This window comes from Ursus arctos, unplaced genomic scaffold (genome assembly GCF_023065955.2).
Source record: "Ursus arctos isolate Adak ecotype North America unplaced genomic scaffold, UrsArc2.0 scaffold_16, whole genome shotgun sequence".
In the NCBI taxonomy this organism is placed as follows: Eukaryota; Metazoa; Chordata; class Mammalia; order Carnivora; family Ursidae; genus Ursus; species Ursus arctos.
In genome coordinates this window covers 44,518,613-44,534,259 of record NW_026622830.1, presented here as the reverse complement: position 1 = coordinate 44,534,259, position 15,647 = coordinate 44,518,613, and the positions used below count along the sequence as shown (strand labels likewise).

Genomic DNA, 15,647 nt, shown 5'->3' with positions numbered 1-15,647 from the left:
AAGAGTCTCCCTTGGGAAATGTGCACATGCACATGGCTTTCCCTCTTCTACACGCTCCTGCAGAGATCTCTGTGGAATGCATGATTCCCTGGGGCTAGCGTACATGATGCTGCCCAGAGGCGAGGGCATCTAAGACAAATGCCTGACTGAACGGTGGAGCTATATACAGATGTTCACTCACTCAGCAAGTCCAATGGTTACTGAGCACTGGTGACCGAGAAAAGTCCCTCAAGCCCCAGTGAGGGGCTCACCCTGGGGACAAGGTACCTGCAAATGGCTACCACCCCTATGCTACAGATGATGTTAGAAATAGCCATTGGCCACAGGACAGGCATCTTGTATGACCAGATCCTCTGCGTAGGAAACATTTAGAAGGTTAGTAGTTTTAATCCTTGACAGTCTAATAGGCATCGGCCAGGTGAAAGAGTGGGGCAGAAGCATTCCCGCAGAAGGGCAGGACTAGAAGCCGGGGTACATGACCCAGCAGGTTGTATGAGGGCATGATGTGAGGCTGTCCAGTGGGCACAGGGACGTGGGGGAGCAGGCTGGGGGGCACTGCAGATGAAAGGACACGCGCTGCTTGAGTGCAGGTGTGGACAACGGGAACCCTTGACGGTTCAGCAGCAAACCGTCAGGCTAGGGTGTCAGACACTCAATTCTTGGCCCTGTGGGAGGAGGAATCTGGAAAACAGACCTGGGGGATGCCCTAATATTAGTAACAAAAAGACTCTCAACCTCATGGTCAATATTGTTTTAAAGGAAAAAAGTGTCCCGGCCTGTTAACAAACTACCCAAGTTATTGTGACTTGGAGGTCATGTCCGTGGAGTCTGCCAATGAGACTAGGATCCCGCCAAGGGCAGGGTCTATGGTGTTGGGGACAATGAGGAAGGGCTCCTAGTGGGAAGTGCCCTTCCAGTTCTAGGCTCTTACCCTAAGACTGAAAATAACTAACTAATGAGAAGACGTGATCTCTAGACTCTGAATTCTAATTTTTAATGATTTGACTGTTAGCTAGAATCAGTATTAAAATGTTTCAAAAAGCATCTTCAGCTAGAATTTTCCTAAGAGACATATATTTCTGAAAAATAGAAGGCATAAAATAATTCAGAAAGAAAAAACCCCCATGAGTATGCCAATAAATCTCTGTAAATAGTAATTTTAAGTTTTAAGAGCAGACCCGAGGCCAACAGTTTTAATTTGACAAAGTCCGAGCGCCCCCTGATGGTTAGCCAGGGCATCCGCAGCAGACGCCATTTTTTTTTAGCTGCCTGGGGTCAACTTGTTAACTCCTTCCCTTAAGCTAGTCAAGCAAGTGACTGTTCTTCCGTGCTCTGTGTGGAAAAAATAAAGTATGTGGGTTTGCGAGGAGAAACATGTAGGATATTTAGGCAGCTGCTTATTCAGTAGAATTTAAGGAGAATGCAGATTTGTTAAGCCAGAGATGGAGAACAGGGGCTTTAGTAAGAGAACCTAAAGGACTTCCAGGAAAACTGCATTTTTATTTCACCGGTACCGATTCCTTGTGATCCTTCTATTATGCCAAGGGAAAATGGCATAGTGACCAGGCAAGAAGAGAGATACCACGGTCCCCACCAGAGCATCAGGTGCAGCCTGGCGCCCTCCACTGGCCATGCCTGTGGCTGCAGGGTGGGCACAGAATGCCACCCACAGCGGCCCTGCCAGGGTGCCGCAGCTGGGTGACTTCTGCTACCTTTCCCCCAGGCAATTATGTGGCAAGCACATATCCTTTTCTTTCCATAAAATGTTATCTCGATCCAGCCGGTAAACTGAAGTTACACGGCAGGCTGTTAGAATATACTCTCCATTGAATAAATGGATCCCGGAGCGTGAAAACCGCTTCCTGGGGAAGGTAAAGCGAGACAATGTTTGCAGAGGAGAGGAAGCTCTGGCATGCACCCCTGAACAAAAGGGAACAAGTGGTCTTTACTCGGAGAACGGCTTCCTATTAGGACTCACTCCTTCGTACATTATGCCTTTCATCCCCACTCAACCACAAAATGATTTTGCTGAAGCAAATACAATGGTAGAAAAAGATTTACACTGAAAGAATCTTTAATAATAAACTGTTGCCGATCTGCCTACTTGCCCGTGATTTATAATACAATAAACATCGGATTCTATTACGGCTCATGCACTGAAGCTGCTGCTCTGAAAAACGGAATATGAAAGCACCCGGATCCCACCACCATCACAATGAAATGAGCATGTATAAATGTGCTAAGAGTATCTCTTTGCATCTTTTATAGCTTGTGTGTATTAATCTGTAACGCTTATTAAGAAAGTCATTGCTATGCAAAGCAGCACCCAATCCCTTTCTCTGGCTTTTCAACAGAGTGCACTGTTTAGCCAATAGGACGGACCCTCTGGCCCTCATTCTGCATTCATCACAGGCAACATTTGCACAATGTATCTCTCAAAGGCGGCTGAAAAGAAGGCCTTAATACTCATGTAAACAACTGCAAACCAATTACTTAATGAATCAGGCCCACACATAATGAGGTGCAGACAAAGAGCTATAAATGCATTTTTGCACCCAAGCCGCTGCTTTAAAGTAAAATCCCTCAGCTGTAGTTTGGGCTTAACTAGCACATCATAATTATTGTCTCTAGGACATCAGAGGAAGCCATTTTTTTTTTTTTTAAGGTCCAGCAGGGTCTTTTTTTTTTTTTTTTTTTGAGGTTGCTCATCAGCTCACTGACAAAATAGAGCAAAGAAGAATTTTTAAAAGTGCTACAGCAGCACTGCACTGTTATGTTTATTCTCAAGTACTGGGTTTCGAGACCACTTGTAAAAGCAATAAAGCACGAGGAGTGACTGCAGTAAGTGGGATCCTTAAATGTAAGCCTCTAAGAAATTTCAGTGAATCCAGGCACAAACAGCAAACCTAGAGCTCTCCAAAGCCCAGGGTGCTGCACTAACAATACCAAACCCAGCACAGGAACCATACTGCGACAAACAGCATGCCTAACCCACACAATCAACACCCGGGCCTTTTTATCACTGGGTTATTATCAAGGGTCTAGAACCAAAGGTTCCTTGAAGACTTTTTTTTTTTTTCTTTCCTTCTTAAAGGGGGGTGATGAGACGACTTGTAATTTATTTAGAAAATTAATTTCATGCAGGAATGATAGGTCCCTGCCTCAGAATAGTGGGGGAAGAAAGTGTGAATTTACTTTAGTGAAATACAGACACAAGACTGAGGAAATGTTCTTGGGGCCCAGCTGCTTTTTTGAATGTATTTTAAAACTGCCTCAAGTGTGTATACCTATAAAGACAAGTTAAAGAAGAATTGAGCTTTTTCGTGCCCCTAAGACATAATGGAAAAGAGCACTTCTAACAATCCTTAACAACTACAGCATGTATTATTGAGCCAAACGTAACAGGAAGCCCTGAAACTACCTGTAGAACTCACTACATTTACCATTTCCTTTAGAAAAAGACCCAGAACTTGAATTTACAGTATAATCCAAAAAATATAACCCTTTAGTACTCTTCCTGTCCCATGATTCATTTCCTCCCACTTCCTTCAAAAACAAGGATGAAAACCCAGGTATTACAGATGCTAATTTCTGAGAACTACATGAGTGATTTTCTAAAATTGAACTTGTCAGGTTTCTAAATGCAACAATCTAATTTTAGAAAATCAGTCTCATTTTGAGATATTCCAAGTCCTAAAAATATTACGATGTTTTTCAAAATATAAGTGAAAGCAGGAATTTTTTTTTTTTTTGCATTTTAAAAATACTAGATTTCTAGGTCAAATCACTTTATCTTATGGGATACTATATGTGACATTAGAAATGTAAAGTTTCTGTTTTAAAATTTCATCAGGGTAAGAAGTTAATTCAAATGTAACAAAATCATCTAAAGGACATTGCTTTAATGAGAACTGTTATCACAAAAGGAAATTTGTGCGGTTTTAAGCAACATGCAGCTCGAGGCCAAAATGGTAGGTATCTCCTCAGACAACTGCTTCTATTCCCATTGATAAATTCTTCCTGACCCAACACCACTGCATGGTCAGTATTTCATGTCGACGACAAATCCAGCACACAACTCACCAACTCACTTACTGTTGCCTGGAAAACTGATGAGAAGCGCTACAGTTTCCACAGATGTGAAAGGATAAATTTTGTTTTTTATGGACAATAAGCAGGGAAGTCGCAGGAAAGGAAAGGGTAACCCAGCGCAAAGGCCTGGTGAAAAAGAGGAATACGAAAACAAATCCCTAGCAATTGCCAGTATATATGTCAGCCGCCTCAGGAAGAAGAAACAGGCCACTTTATTTCTTTTAAGGCCCGATGTTTTCTCTCTGCCCTTTCCCGACACCCTCCATTGTGTGGTCTCTAAGCAGCCCTACTGCGAGCAGCTGTAGACGCTAATTTGTGGTTCACTGAGGTGTCAATTGAGTCTTAAACCAACGAAACAACAGCTGCAAAACAATGCTTGGCTCTGGTGCAAATATTTTCAAAGGTAGACTGAAGTTTCAACTGTTATTTCAGATCAACAAAAACCCAAACCGTAAACTTCCCTTGAGTCACACAACAAAATAATATGCAGCCAGAGTTTCATTCATTACAGAGTGACATTTCTCATCTTGTTGCTGCTGTTCAGAAAGGCTTTCACGACTTTACCTTGACAAAGGACTTCCTTCGGTCGATGAAAAACTAGCCTCCGAAGCGATTTTGTTAGTTGTCTTTGTCTGGAATGTCCCGCTGCCAATGTTCAAACCTGTGATAAGCACAAACGTGGAGAGTGAGTGCTGGCTGCCATGCAGTGAAGAAACGCACTGAATGGAGCAGCAGCCGCACAATAACTTTGGTGAAACAAAAGTCCACGGGGAAAGATGCTGTTCAAGCCACAGAAGGCAAGGCAGCTTCTGAGGCAAGAAACAACATGTTGGCAGAATACTGAAAGGAAGTGTGTGTGTGTTTGTGTGTGTGTGTGTGTGTGTGTGGTGGGGTGGGGAGGTGTGTTCCTGGGACACACAGAAGCCACAAAAAGTAAAAATCTCTCAAAGAACTCTATTTTAAATGACCAAGATACACGTGTACACGCATGGGTCTCTCCCCTGGCACTAAGCACTGATAATACACCTTGCTGTAACACGTGGACACCAGCAGTGAGAGATCACCGAGATGACGGTGCTGGGAACCAGGTCTCAGAAATCACTGACACCCCAGGGTGACAGTTACCCCTCTGCCGAATCCCCTTTTTTCCATCTTGTAGAGGAGAATGAACCTTCACTGAAAGTCATCAAGGCTACTCTTTAACCAGCCTGAAAATATTGATGGGGAAGATGCACAATCCACCTCTTCCCTGGAGGGGGAACCAGACCTCCCCCCACAGGGCAGGCCTGACCTCCACCTCCTGGGCACCCTTGGATGTGTTGGCTACCAGTCTGATTCCGAACCGGGGGTCATTGGTGTTGCAGATGGAGAGTGCACAGGCATGGCCGAGAAAGGCACTGGACAAGTTTCTGACCTGTAACCGGCTTGCCTCACAGAACCTCCACAGCCAAGTGATGCTCTTAACAAGGTGTCCATGTGCGCCCGAAGAGAGTCCCCACATGCTTAACAAGACAAAATCTTTTCAGACATGAAAACGAAGGCATAAGGTTTAAGTGGCTTGCCTTAGTGACAGGTCCAGAGACACAGCCTAAGATATCTGACACAAAAAGTGACTGAAATCTGCACTTCTTCCACAGTTAGATGTAGGGGTGGCTCCCGAGTTCAGGGCGCACACCCCTCCCACTACCTGTAACAAGCCTGTGAGGTCTAACACTGGTGCATAGCTTCCATTTCACTCTGCCCTCCCAGCTCACTTTCTGCTTTTCTTTGGAGCTCAGCGAAGTCCCTGGGATCAGAGTGGGTGTGAACATGAAAAAGTAATCGTCACCAAAGGTAAAATAAATACCAGAAGCAGCATCTACCTACAACGATAGCCAGGACCATGAGAAGCGCTTCTGTGATCCCAGTGCTAGGAAATCTGGAATCTTGCAAAGCACAGTGTCATTTTGAGGATAGTGCCAGGAAAATGAATGCAGGGGTTCCTGATGATACAACCTATCACTTCACTTATGAATAGGTTAATTAATCAACGAATATATAATTATTACTATATTAACAGTACCAACCCGTTTGATAATACATCCAAGGGACTATAACTTATGTCGAATTTACTTATCCTTTGAACCTGTCCAATGAACTATTGCAAATATACTTACCACGAACAGACTTGTGGAGTCACCTTCCAAACGTGTGTGTCTACTGATGGACTCTACTGCTCTGAGAGAGGCCTCACTCTCTTGGAGCCCCATTTGTAAAATGAGGGGTTACAGAAATACTTCCTAAGATCCTCTGGACTCTAATTCTGTGACTCAAATGTGAAGAAGGCGATGAAACGCCCAGTTGAGGGCTCACAAGTGCTGTATCTTTTCAAAGTGCTGAAGACCTGCACCGGGGCAGAGGCCCTGCTTTCTACAGCAACAGTTGCAAGGTCTCATGTTTGCAGAGATGAGATCATCACCACCACCACCGCTCTCTGAGGACTTTTCTCTAACAGATGCTGTGCTGGACATTTAACCTGCAGTGACTCACTGAATCCTCAAAACAACCAAAATAACTGAACTTTGTAGCAACTGATTCTAACACTAATATTGTCTAGGAAATAGCTCTCCAAAGACAGCGAAGTCTGATGCACTGTAAGTATGTCCCTCAAAAAAAAAGGGCTGTCTCATGAGATGACTGGGAAATCTGGATATGGACTGGGAATTACATGATTAAAAAAAAAAATAACCACTTATTCCGGTAGGTGAAATTATGACATGGTGGTTTATGTAAAAATAAGAAAGTCATTAAAGCATACTCTAATGCATTTACTTTCACAAAGGGAGCTGAGGTGACTCACACACAAAAAAAGGTGTAATAAGAGAAAAGCCACTGAAAACAATAAAAATACAATAACAGAATGTATGAAAACAGAAAATTACTGTTCCAACAAAAATCTTAGGTTGAAGGATCTATATTTAAGCTTAAAATTTAGCTTTACTGCGATTTAGAGTATTTTCATTTAAAGAACCCAAAGTCCCCCAACATTCTGGGGAGGGAAGGTATCCCGGCATGATGCTCCCATTGGCAATTAAGGAACTGGGAGATGTAGAGAAGAGAAGGAATTTGGGGTGTTTCCAGTGGTACTTGGTGACAAGTTACTATCACGGCATAACAGGTAGAAACCGAGGGTCTGTTTGGGCCGTTGCTATGCTTGGGGCTCCCACATATCCAGGAGGGAAGACTTCAAACTGTCGCTCATTAAGAACTGAAAAAGTACTGGTTTATTCTGACCTGGTGACAGCTTGTTACAAAGCAATCTCCAGAAACCTTCAAAGGATGACCGCCCTTGCCTGAACACAGCACCAGCTGCCACCCTAGGTCCCCTGGACATTGGCTTTAAGTGCTCAATATGCCCTGCTTACCTGACAGTTGTAACACAGAAACATCCGCCTTTTGGAATCCGTCTTCAGTGTGATTTATATTATCCTGAAGGGTAGACTGCTTCAGCAACTGGTAGGCTTTTGTTTCTACAGATTTAAAAAAAGGCATAGATAACTGAATATCCACATGCAAAAGAATGAATTTGGACCCTTGCCTTACACCACACAAAAATCAATTCGAAATGGATTACAGACTTAAACACAAGACCTAAGACTATTAAATCCCTGGAAGAAAACATAGCAAAAAAGTTTCAGGACACTGGACTTGGCAATGATTTCTTGGATGACACCAGAAACCTAGTTGACAAAACAAAAAATGGACAAGTGGGACCCTAACAAACTTACAAACTATTGCATTTCAAAGAAAAAAATGAACAGAGTGAAAAGGCAACCTACAGAATGGGAGAAAATGATCAAAATAACATATTTGAGTAGCGGTTAATATCCAGAATATATAAGGAACTTCTACAAGTTGATACCACCACCACCACCAAATGACCCAGTGAAAACGTGGGGAAATAACTTGAACAGACCTTTCTCCAAAGAAGACATACAAACAGCCAATAAACACAAGAAAAGATGATCAAAATCAATAATCATTAGGGAAATGGAAATGAAAACCACAATGAGATAATCACATCTGACCCACCAGGATGGCTACTATCAAAAGAACAGAAAATAACAAGCGTTGACAAGGATGCAGAAAAGTTGGAACCCTGTGCACTACTGGCGGGAGTGTAGAACGGGGCCGCCATTCTGGAAAACACTACAGAGGTTCCTCAACAAGTTACAAATAGAACTGCCACATGATCGAGCAATCCTACTTCTGAGTATATATCCAAAAGAATTGAAAGCAGGATCTTGAAGAGATACTGGCTCACCCATGTTCACTGTAGCATTATGCACAATAGCCAAGAGACAGAAGGAACCCAAATGTCCACCAATAGATGATAAATAGAGTGCAGCATAGACATACAACTGAATATTAAGCAGCCTTTAAAAAGAAGGAAATCCCGACACAGGCTACAACATAGATGAACTTTGAGGGCATGATGCTAAGCGAAATAAGCAGTCACAAAAGGACAAATACTGTATGAGTCTGCTCAAATGAAGTATTGAAAGTAGTCAAAATGATAGAAACAGAAAGTGGAAAGGTGGGGCGCCTGGGTGGCGCAGTCGTTGAGTGTCTGCCTTCGGCTCAGGGCGTGATCCTGGCGTTCTGGGATCGAGCCCCACATCAGGCTCCTCTGCTGGGAGCCTGCTTCTTCCTCTCCCACTCCCCCTGCTTGTGCTCCCTCTCTCACTGGCTGTCTCTCTGTCAAATAAATAAATAAAATCTTAAAAAAAAAACAAAACAAGAAAGTGGAAAGGTGGTCACTAAAGGCAGGTGTGAAGGGGAAGGGGAAATCAGTGTCTAGTGGGTATAGCAGTTTAGTTTCAGAGAGCTGTTGCACAACAATGTGAATGTATTTAACACTACTGAACCGTACACTTAACTTGGTTAAGATGGTAAATTTAATCTTATATATTTTTTATCACAGTTAAAAAAAAAAGTAGAGTGACCAGACATCCCCATTTGTCCATGATGATTCAGGTTTATGCCTCTTGTCCCAGTATAACTATTAATAGAATCCCTTTTTTTACCAAATGTTTCCTTGTTTGGATAGTGACTTATCTGGTCACCCAGACCAAATGCAGCATGTTGGCACAGCACTGACTAAAGAAAAAAAAAAACGTAAAAAACATTAGAATACTGATTGGATAGATGATGATACTGATAAATTATTATTAATTGTTTTAGTTGTGGGAAAAAAGACATAAATACAGAGTATTCTTTTTTTTAAGTTATTTATTTATTTGAGAGAGAGTGACAGAGAGCATGAGAGAGCAGGGTGAGGGGGTGGGGGGCAGAGGGAGAAGCAGGCTCCCCGCTGACCAGGGAGCCCAATGTCGGGCTTGATCCTGGGACTCTGGGGTCATGATGTAAGCGGAAGGCAGATGCTTAACCGAATGACCCACCCAGGTGCCCCAATAAAGAATATTCTACCACCCAGAGAGAAGTGTCTTAAATTCTTCCTATGATGTTAACACTTTTCAAATGCATGCAAATTATTTGTCTAAAAACTGTCACTCTTTAGAGATTCTGAAAACAAACAAAAAACAATTCTGCAAATAAACAAAAAACAATTTAGTTGAACCTAGGTTTCAAGACTTGAAGACAAGTTGTAGGAGTTAATCTGAAGTGGCCAAATTCCAGCCATTATTTTGAGTGGGGCTGTGGGTAAGGCTCCACATCCTAGTGAAATGGTTTCTCTCTTCTCTGGGCCTTGCAGAAGCCACTAGAGGAACGAATCCAAGAGACAGCACTGATTTCCTTGGTCTCCTGGTCCCTCCAGGGCACCCCTGGCTCTGGAGGGCAGTGAGGATCGAGAAAGGGCTGGGTGAGGGCAGGAGGGCCAGGAAGATCAGCAGCCACAGGATGTGCGCAGAGGTCTGCAGCTGAGAAAATTGAACTAGGTTTATTGTAGGGACGGAGCAAAACCAGGTGCCCCAGAGGGATCAGCAGCAGCACGGACCTGGCCCAGGTCCACAGGACAGGGGGCCCTGCGGGGCTTCTAATCATGTCTGCCTTGAGTTAACGGGGGAAGACTGTTGGGAACAAGCATGAATAAAAACTACGTAAAGGACCCAAGTGACACAACCTTCCCTATCACCTCAAGTCTCCAGGATACCTGAATGAAACTGACAGCATAGACATAACAAAACAGGATCCGTGGCTGTATCTTCAATGTGGCCACAAAAATAGAAGGATTCCTGCTGTCAGCACCAGGGCTGCATTCCTGCGTTTGCTGGCTCCATTTAAGAACTTAACCATGAGCCCCTTATTACTGGATTAAAAGTACCATCACAGTGAAGAATAAGAATACAACTTCTCTTGCCCTACTGAGACTCAATCAAGATAAAAATAAGTATTGAAAATGAGCATCATATTTTAGAATGCTAAATGATGTATAATTAAAATATGTACAGGGGCGCCTGGGTGGCTCAGTCGTTAAGTGTCTGCCTTCGGCTCAGGGCGTGATCCCAGAGTCCTGGGATCGAGCCCCACAACAGGCTCCTCCGCTGGGAGCTTGCTTCTTCCTCTCCCACTCCCCCTGCCCGTGTTCCCTCTCTCACTGCCTCTCTCTGTCAAATAAATAAATAAAATCTTAAAAAAAAAATATGTACAGATCAAGGACTCTTAACTCCGAAAATAATAAATTCCAAGGCAACATTTTTAAACACTGTTGGATTATGAAATCAGTTTGGCACATTGGAACCAGATTTGTAAAAATTTTAATACAGAAAACACCAGATGCAGTGCATGCAGAATGGGAAAGTACTGTTGTGTGTCCTGTGTGTGTGTGTGTGTGTGTGTGTACACATGCTGGCCTGGGACAGAAGGAGTTTCTTGCTGTAGATTAGTCTCATTGTCCTAGGGTGGCTCCAATAGGATGGCATCATAATACTCTCTAATTAATCCTAATGTCCATATTACTTCAGACTTGTAAGGTTATTTGGGGAAAGGGGAGATATTAATAACATCAAAGACGAAGCCTCTGGATTCTAAGTAGGTAAAACATCACTGTAAAGGAAGTGAAAATGCACTGTTTTGTTTTTATTTGATAAAAACTTTCCAGCTTTTAGGATCTAAGTCCAGAGCATAATGACCCTGTGCTATTTCTGCATTCATTCAATTACACTTAATTGGTCAAGGAAGAGATAGTAAAGACAGACATTTAACAGCAACAAAACACACAGACTCTGGGCAGCTGGAGGCTGGAATTGGGGTTCGTCTCCTCTATTATCTTAAAGTAAATCATTTCACTCTAGTGGGCTGGGTCTCCTGCTTCTCAGAGACCAGGAAGACATGTGCCTTTTATTTTCAGGAGAGGGTTTTTGCGAAAAATGGCATGCTGGTAGATGAAAGGTAATTTCAGATTTGGGGGGATTAAATGTTCCATCCAAATATTAAACAGTACTGATATTGTTACTGGTCTAAGTCTAGCAAGGGAGAAATGTGAAGTGAGTTCACTCTTAGCAGCAAGGGACCATTTTACTACTCTGGAAAGATCAGTCATTTCCTTGCTCTACATACTTTGTATTGTTTTCCTTTCCTTCTTCGTCTTTTTTCAAATTGAGGTATAATTGGCATACAACATCATATTAGTTTCAGGTATACCACATAATGACTCCGTATTTGTATGCACTGTGAAATGATCACCACAATAAGTCTAGTTACCATCCATCACCTTAATAGTTACATTTTTTTTTCTTCTTGTGATGAGGACTTTTAAGATCTACCTTCCCTTTCCTTCTTAAGGGACTTGGGTTCTATAACTGGTCTGTGGCCTTTCCCTGCAAGGCTGCTCCAAGTCTGCTTTGAGAGATAGCTCACCTCTCCTGTTCCATTCAACCAGAGCCCAACCCCCTTCCCAACCATGGATCCTCACTAGGGTTAGGTTTACTTCTGTGGCCTTTCTCTAATAAGTCGCTGAAGGCTACCCAGACACATTTTATCTGTAGCTGCCCTGACCTAGTGATAGAGGGTTTTGGCAAAATCAAGCTGAGGATTGCTGGGCACATCGCTTGCCCCATCCCCATGCATGATTCCTTCAACTGTTTAATGGCAAAGTGAAGCTTAAAAGGTAAAAGGATTAAATGCATTCACTTGGAGGAATAAACACTAGTTGAGACAGGACCAGAGAAACCAAAACAGCTGGAGGAGTTGGAGCAGACTGTTCTGTTGGTCACCAGGATGTCTGTGTTGGGGGTCAGGTGCTCAGAGCTGGGAGTCACTCTCCCATGGAATGTCCACACCCTTATTTTAGCCAGTAGAGCCTCAATAAACAACATACGAAGGACTGGGAGTTGACCCAAAAACGGTTTGGTAAAAAAAAAATAATCAGGGGAGGCTAAAGGCTACATAGCTTGTGCAGAAACAGGGGAAGAAGGGTTCAAGTACACAGATAACTGCAAACAGACTGGACAGGCAGGACTGTAAAAGCAGACGCTTTCTGGGGCCAAGCAGTTACCGCACATAAGGGACTCTGGCGGTGGGAAGGGGAGCCCTGTAGCAGGCTGGAGAGCCCATGCCTTATCCAGAGAAGACAGCTGTTCTCTGCTAACAGCCAATTGCTGCCAGATGGGAAAAAGGGACAGACTTCTTTCCAGACTTCTATCTTTTTTTAAAAAATAGGCCAAACAGAACATACCTGCAACCTCAAAACTTGAAGGTGGTGAGCAATTTTTTCTGTGTTCACTGTATAAACACAAGAACCCTTAAGAAAAACTTAAGCCAAGGGATAACAGTTGGATGTCGGGAAAAGCTTCTCAGTTGAAAGTTGATTATTTTCAAGGGGGGGCTGCAACAGCTGTGTGAATTCTAAATAGCCCTCTGTATCAAGAGGGCCAGGCTGCACACTCTTTGGAGACAAGGGCACAGTTTTTGCTAGGGTGCTCCAATATTTCAGATATTCTCCTGGAAGGGCTTAGAAGACTAGGATGTCAACTTTATAAAGCCAAATGGCAAAGCTATAGGCACGAGGTTTATGGCCACTCAGGCCCAGGCTTTTCTGGAAGGATCAATCAGTAAAGAATCAGGCTGTTAAGGGGCATCTGGGTGGCTCAGTCGTTAGGTGTCTGCCTTTGGCTCAGGGCGTGATCCCGGCGTTCTGGGATCCAGCCCCGCATTAGGCTCCTCCACTGGGAGCCTGCTTCTTCCTCTCCCACTCCCCCTGCTTGTGTTCCCTCTCTCGCTGGCTGTCTCTCTCTCCATCAAATAAATAAATAAAATCTTTTAAAAAAATGAGAGAAAAGAAAAGAATCAGGCTGTTAAAAGTTGCACTGTGTTGCCCTCCAAATTCATAGTTATTTAATGAATGATTGAACAAAGGAGCAAGAGTAACAAATCTAGAAGTTCAAGTTAGTCTGCATAAACAAGGTAGGGGCGAGGCTCATGTGGTTCCCAGGGAAAAGACTTTAGGGGCGCCTGGGTGGCTCAGTCGGTTGAGTGTCTGCCTTCAGCTCAGGTCATGCTCTCAGGGTCCTCAGATGGAGCCCCACATAGGGCTCCCTGCTTAGCAGGGAGTCTGCTTCGCCCTCTCCTTTTGCCCCTCTCCCCTGCTCATGTGCTCTCTCTCTCTTTCAGATAGAAGGGTAAAATCTTAAGACAAAAGAAAAAAGAAAAAGAAAAAAGAAAGGCTTGCGTTTTCCCAACTGCAGGTTAACTGAAGTCCGCATACTGAAGGCCTGGGTGGCCCCTTAAGGCTTCGCTTTCTATCCTGTGTCTTGAACTCCAGGGAAATGCTTCCTTCTATTAGTATTGTCAGACTCTCAGAACATTATTGAGTAGTGCAAATAATTCAATAAAACAAATATTTCTAAAGAATATAACTCTTTTTGATCAGAATGTTCTGGTGTATACAGAAACAAATACACACAGGTGCTCAAGCGTTCTGTTTGGGATCTCTCAATTAAGCATCCATTATATACTCAAATCTGCGTCGAGCTTTAGTTTAAAAAGTAGAAAATAGTGGAGTTTAAAACAAAACAAGGCAAGGGGGCATAAAAAAACTATCCCTGGCTATTAATTCCAGACCAGTGACACAACGAAATAAATACATTTTTCCCTACTTTGTTAAATAAGCTGGCCGAACTCAATCATCTGTCTTCCTGCAAAGTGGGTGAGGGATCACTGAGACTGTGTTTTTCTTTTTGATATGCATTTTGTGTCTAGAAAATGGAACAGCCAGGGAAAGAAAGAGAAAACATGCTGAATAAAGGGAGGTAGGAGAGAGATGATGTTGGTGAGAAGGGGCGAAAGAAAAAGCCTCAACTTCTTATCTTTCGTTCTCTTTTATATGCAAATGTACACCTGCTAAAATACTTCTAAATCTACAAATAAAGAGAAAAAGAAAATATCTGATGAACAAGTGCTTTTAACAACCCCTTACAAGGGCCAGATAAACGTGGGGTTCACCAGCCTCGAAGGGGTGTCTCCAAGGCAGAGGCGGCCCAGGGCTTTCGCAGAAATCCCTCATGAAAAAAGGGAAGAGCTGGGCCCGGAAAAGGAATAACAAAGGGGGATGCAAACAATACTATCACTCCAGCTAGGAAAAAACGACCTTGAACTGACAAAGAACTGAGTATCCTGGAGTACAGGAGGATAATTACTATTCCTATATGAAGTGTGCAGTAATTTTAAAATGAAATTTGAAAAGTATTTTCTGTCCGCTGAGTTTCCCAGTGCTGTTACCCTTCACATCTGTCTACACCCACGCTTTCCCCCCCCTCCGACACTAACCTAGATGTGTGGCGGATTGTGGCAAACCCAGTTGTTTTTGCAAAAGAAAATAAAAATTGTGGGATATATTTCTAAAAGTAATTCTAAAGATAAAGATTATTGCTAAAAATTCAGAAATCATTTGTCTAATAATCTGCTCAAATGAAAATGAGAGAATATTAGGATATGGATGCTTTCATGGTCAGAAAATACAGAAAACTCATCTATATTTAGGATTTTTAAAATTAAAGGCCCTAAGTGTATGTGAAGGTGAGACACACAGGTTGGATCCGTAATGAGAATCGCTTTTCACGTCCAGATTTTCTGCAATAAACCCCATTCCACCAGTCATCCTGGGCCCATAAATCTATCGCCAAGGAGAGGACCGATGCATACAGAAGAGATGAAACACCTGATCCAGGTGAGCTGCCTGGAACTGCTTCAGAAAATAAGTATTTATATCACATTCTTAATTTCTATGGAGCAATTCAACAATTACACCTGAAAATAAATGGTAGGCTTGTAACCACCCTTTAACAAACATTTCAAAACCAAACCGAAACACTTCTGGGGTTATTACCTCACATGTAAATTTATAGTCTTAGTGCCTGCCACTTAACGCTGTTCAGTCCTGGGAGGTGAGTGTTCAACTCTTAAAGTCATGGAAGCTTCAACTTTTCAAAGACGGAATAATCTGATCAGGAAGCTGTATTTTATTGGCATGCAGAACAGGATTTTTAGCAGCTTTGCATGCAATTATTTGTAGAAGAATCAGAAATAAAGACAGTAATATTATCATTATCATCATT

General features: G+C 42.8%; 1 protein-coding gene across 6 annotated transcripts in view; it reads right to left on the bottom strand.

Annotated features, from left to right (window-relative positions):
* The window catches only part of KIZ (kizuna centrosomal protein), a 126,996-nt gene that overhangs the window by 7,925 nt on the left and 103,424 nt on the right, over positions 1–15,647 (bottom strand). For all 6 annotated transcript variants that reach the window (XM_026487469.4, XM_026487470.4, XM_057312708.1 and 3 more), the window contains 2 exons: positions 7,497–7,601; positions 4,657–4,753 (listed from right to left, as the gene is read on the bottom strand). In XM_026487469.4, coding sequence (XP_026343254.2) covers positions 4,657–4,753; positions 7,497–7,601 — 202 coding nt within the window. The remainder of the gene's footprint in view (positions 1–4,656; positions 4,754–7,496; positions 7,602–15,647) is intronic.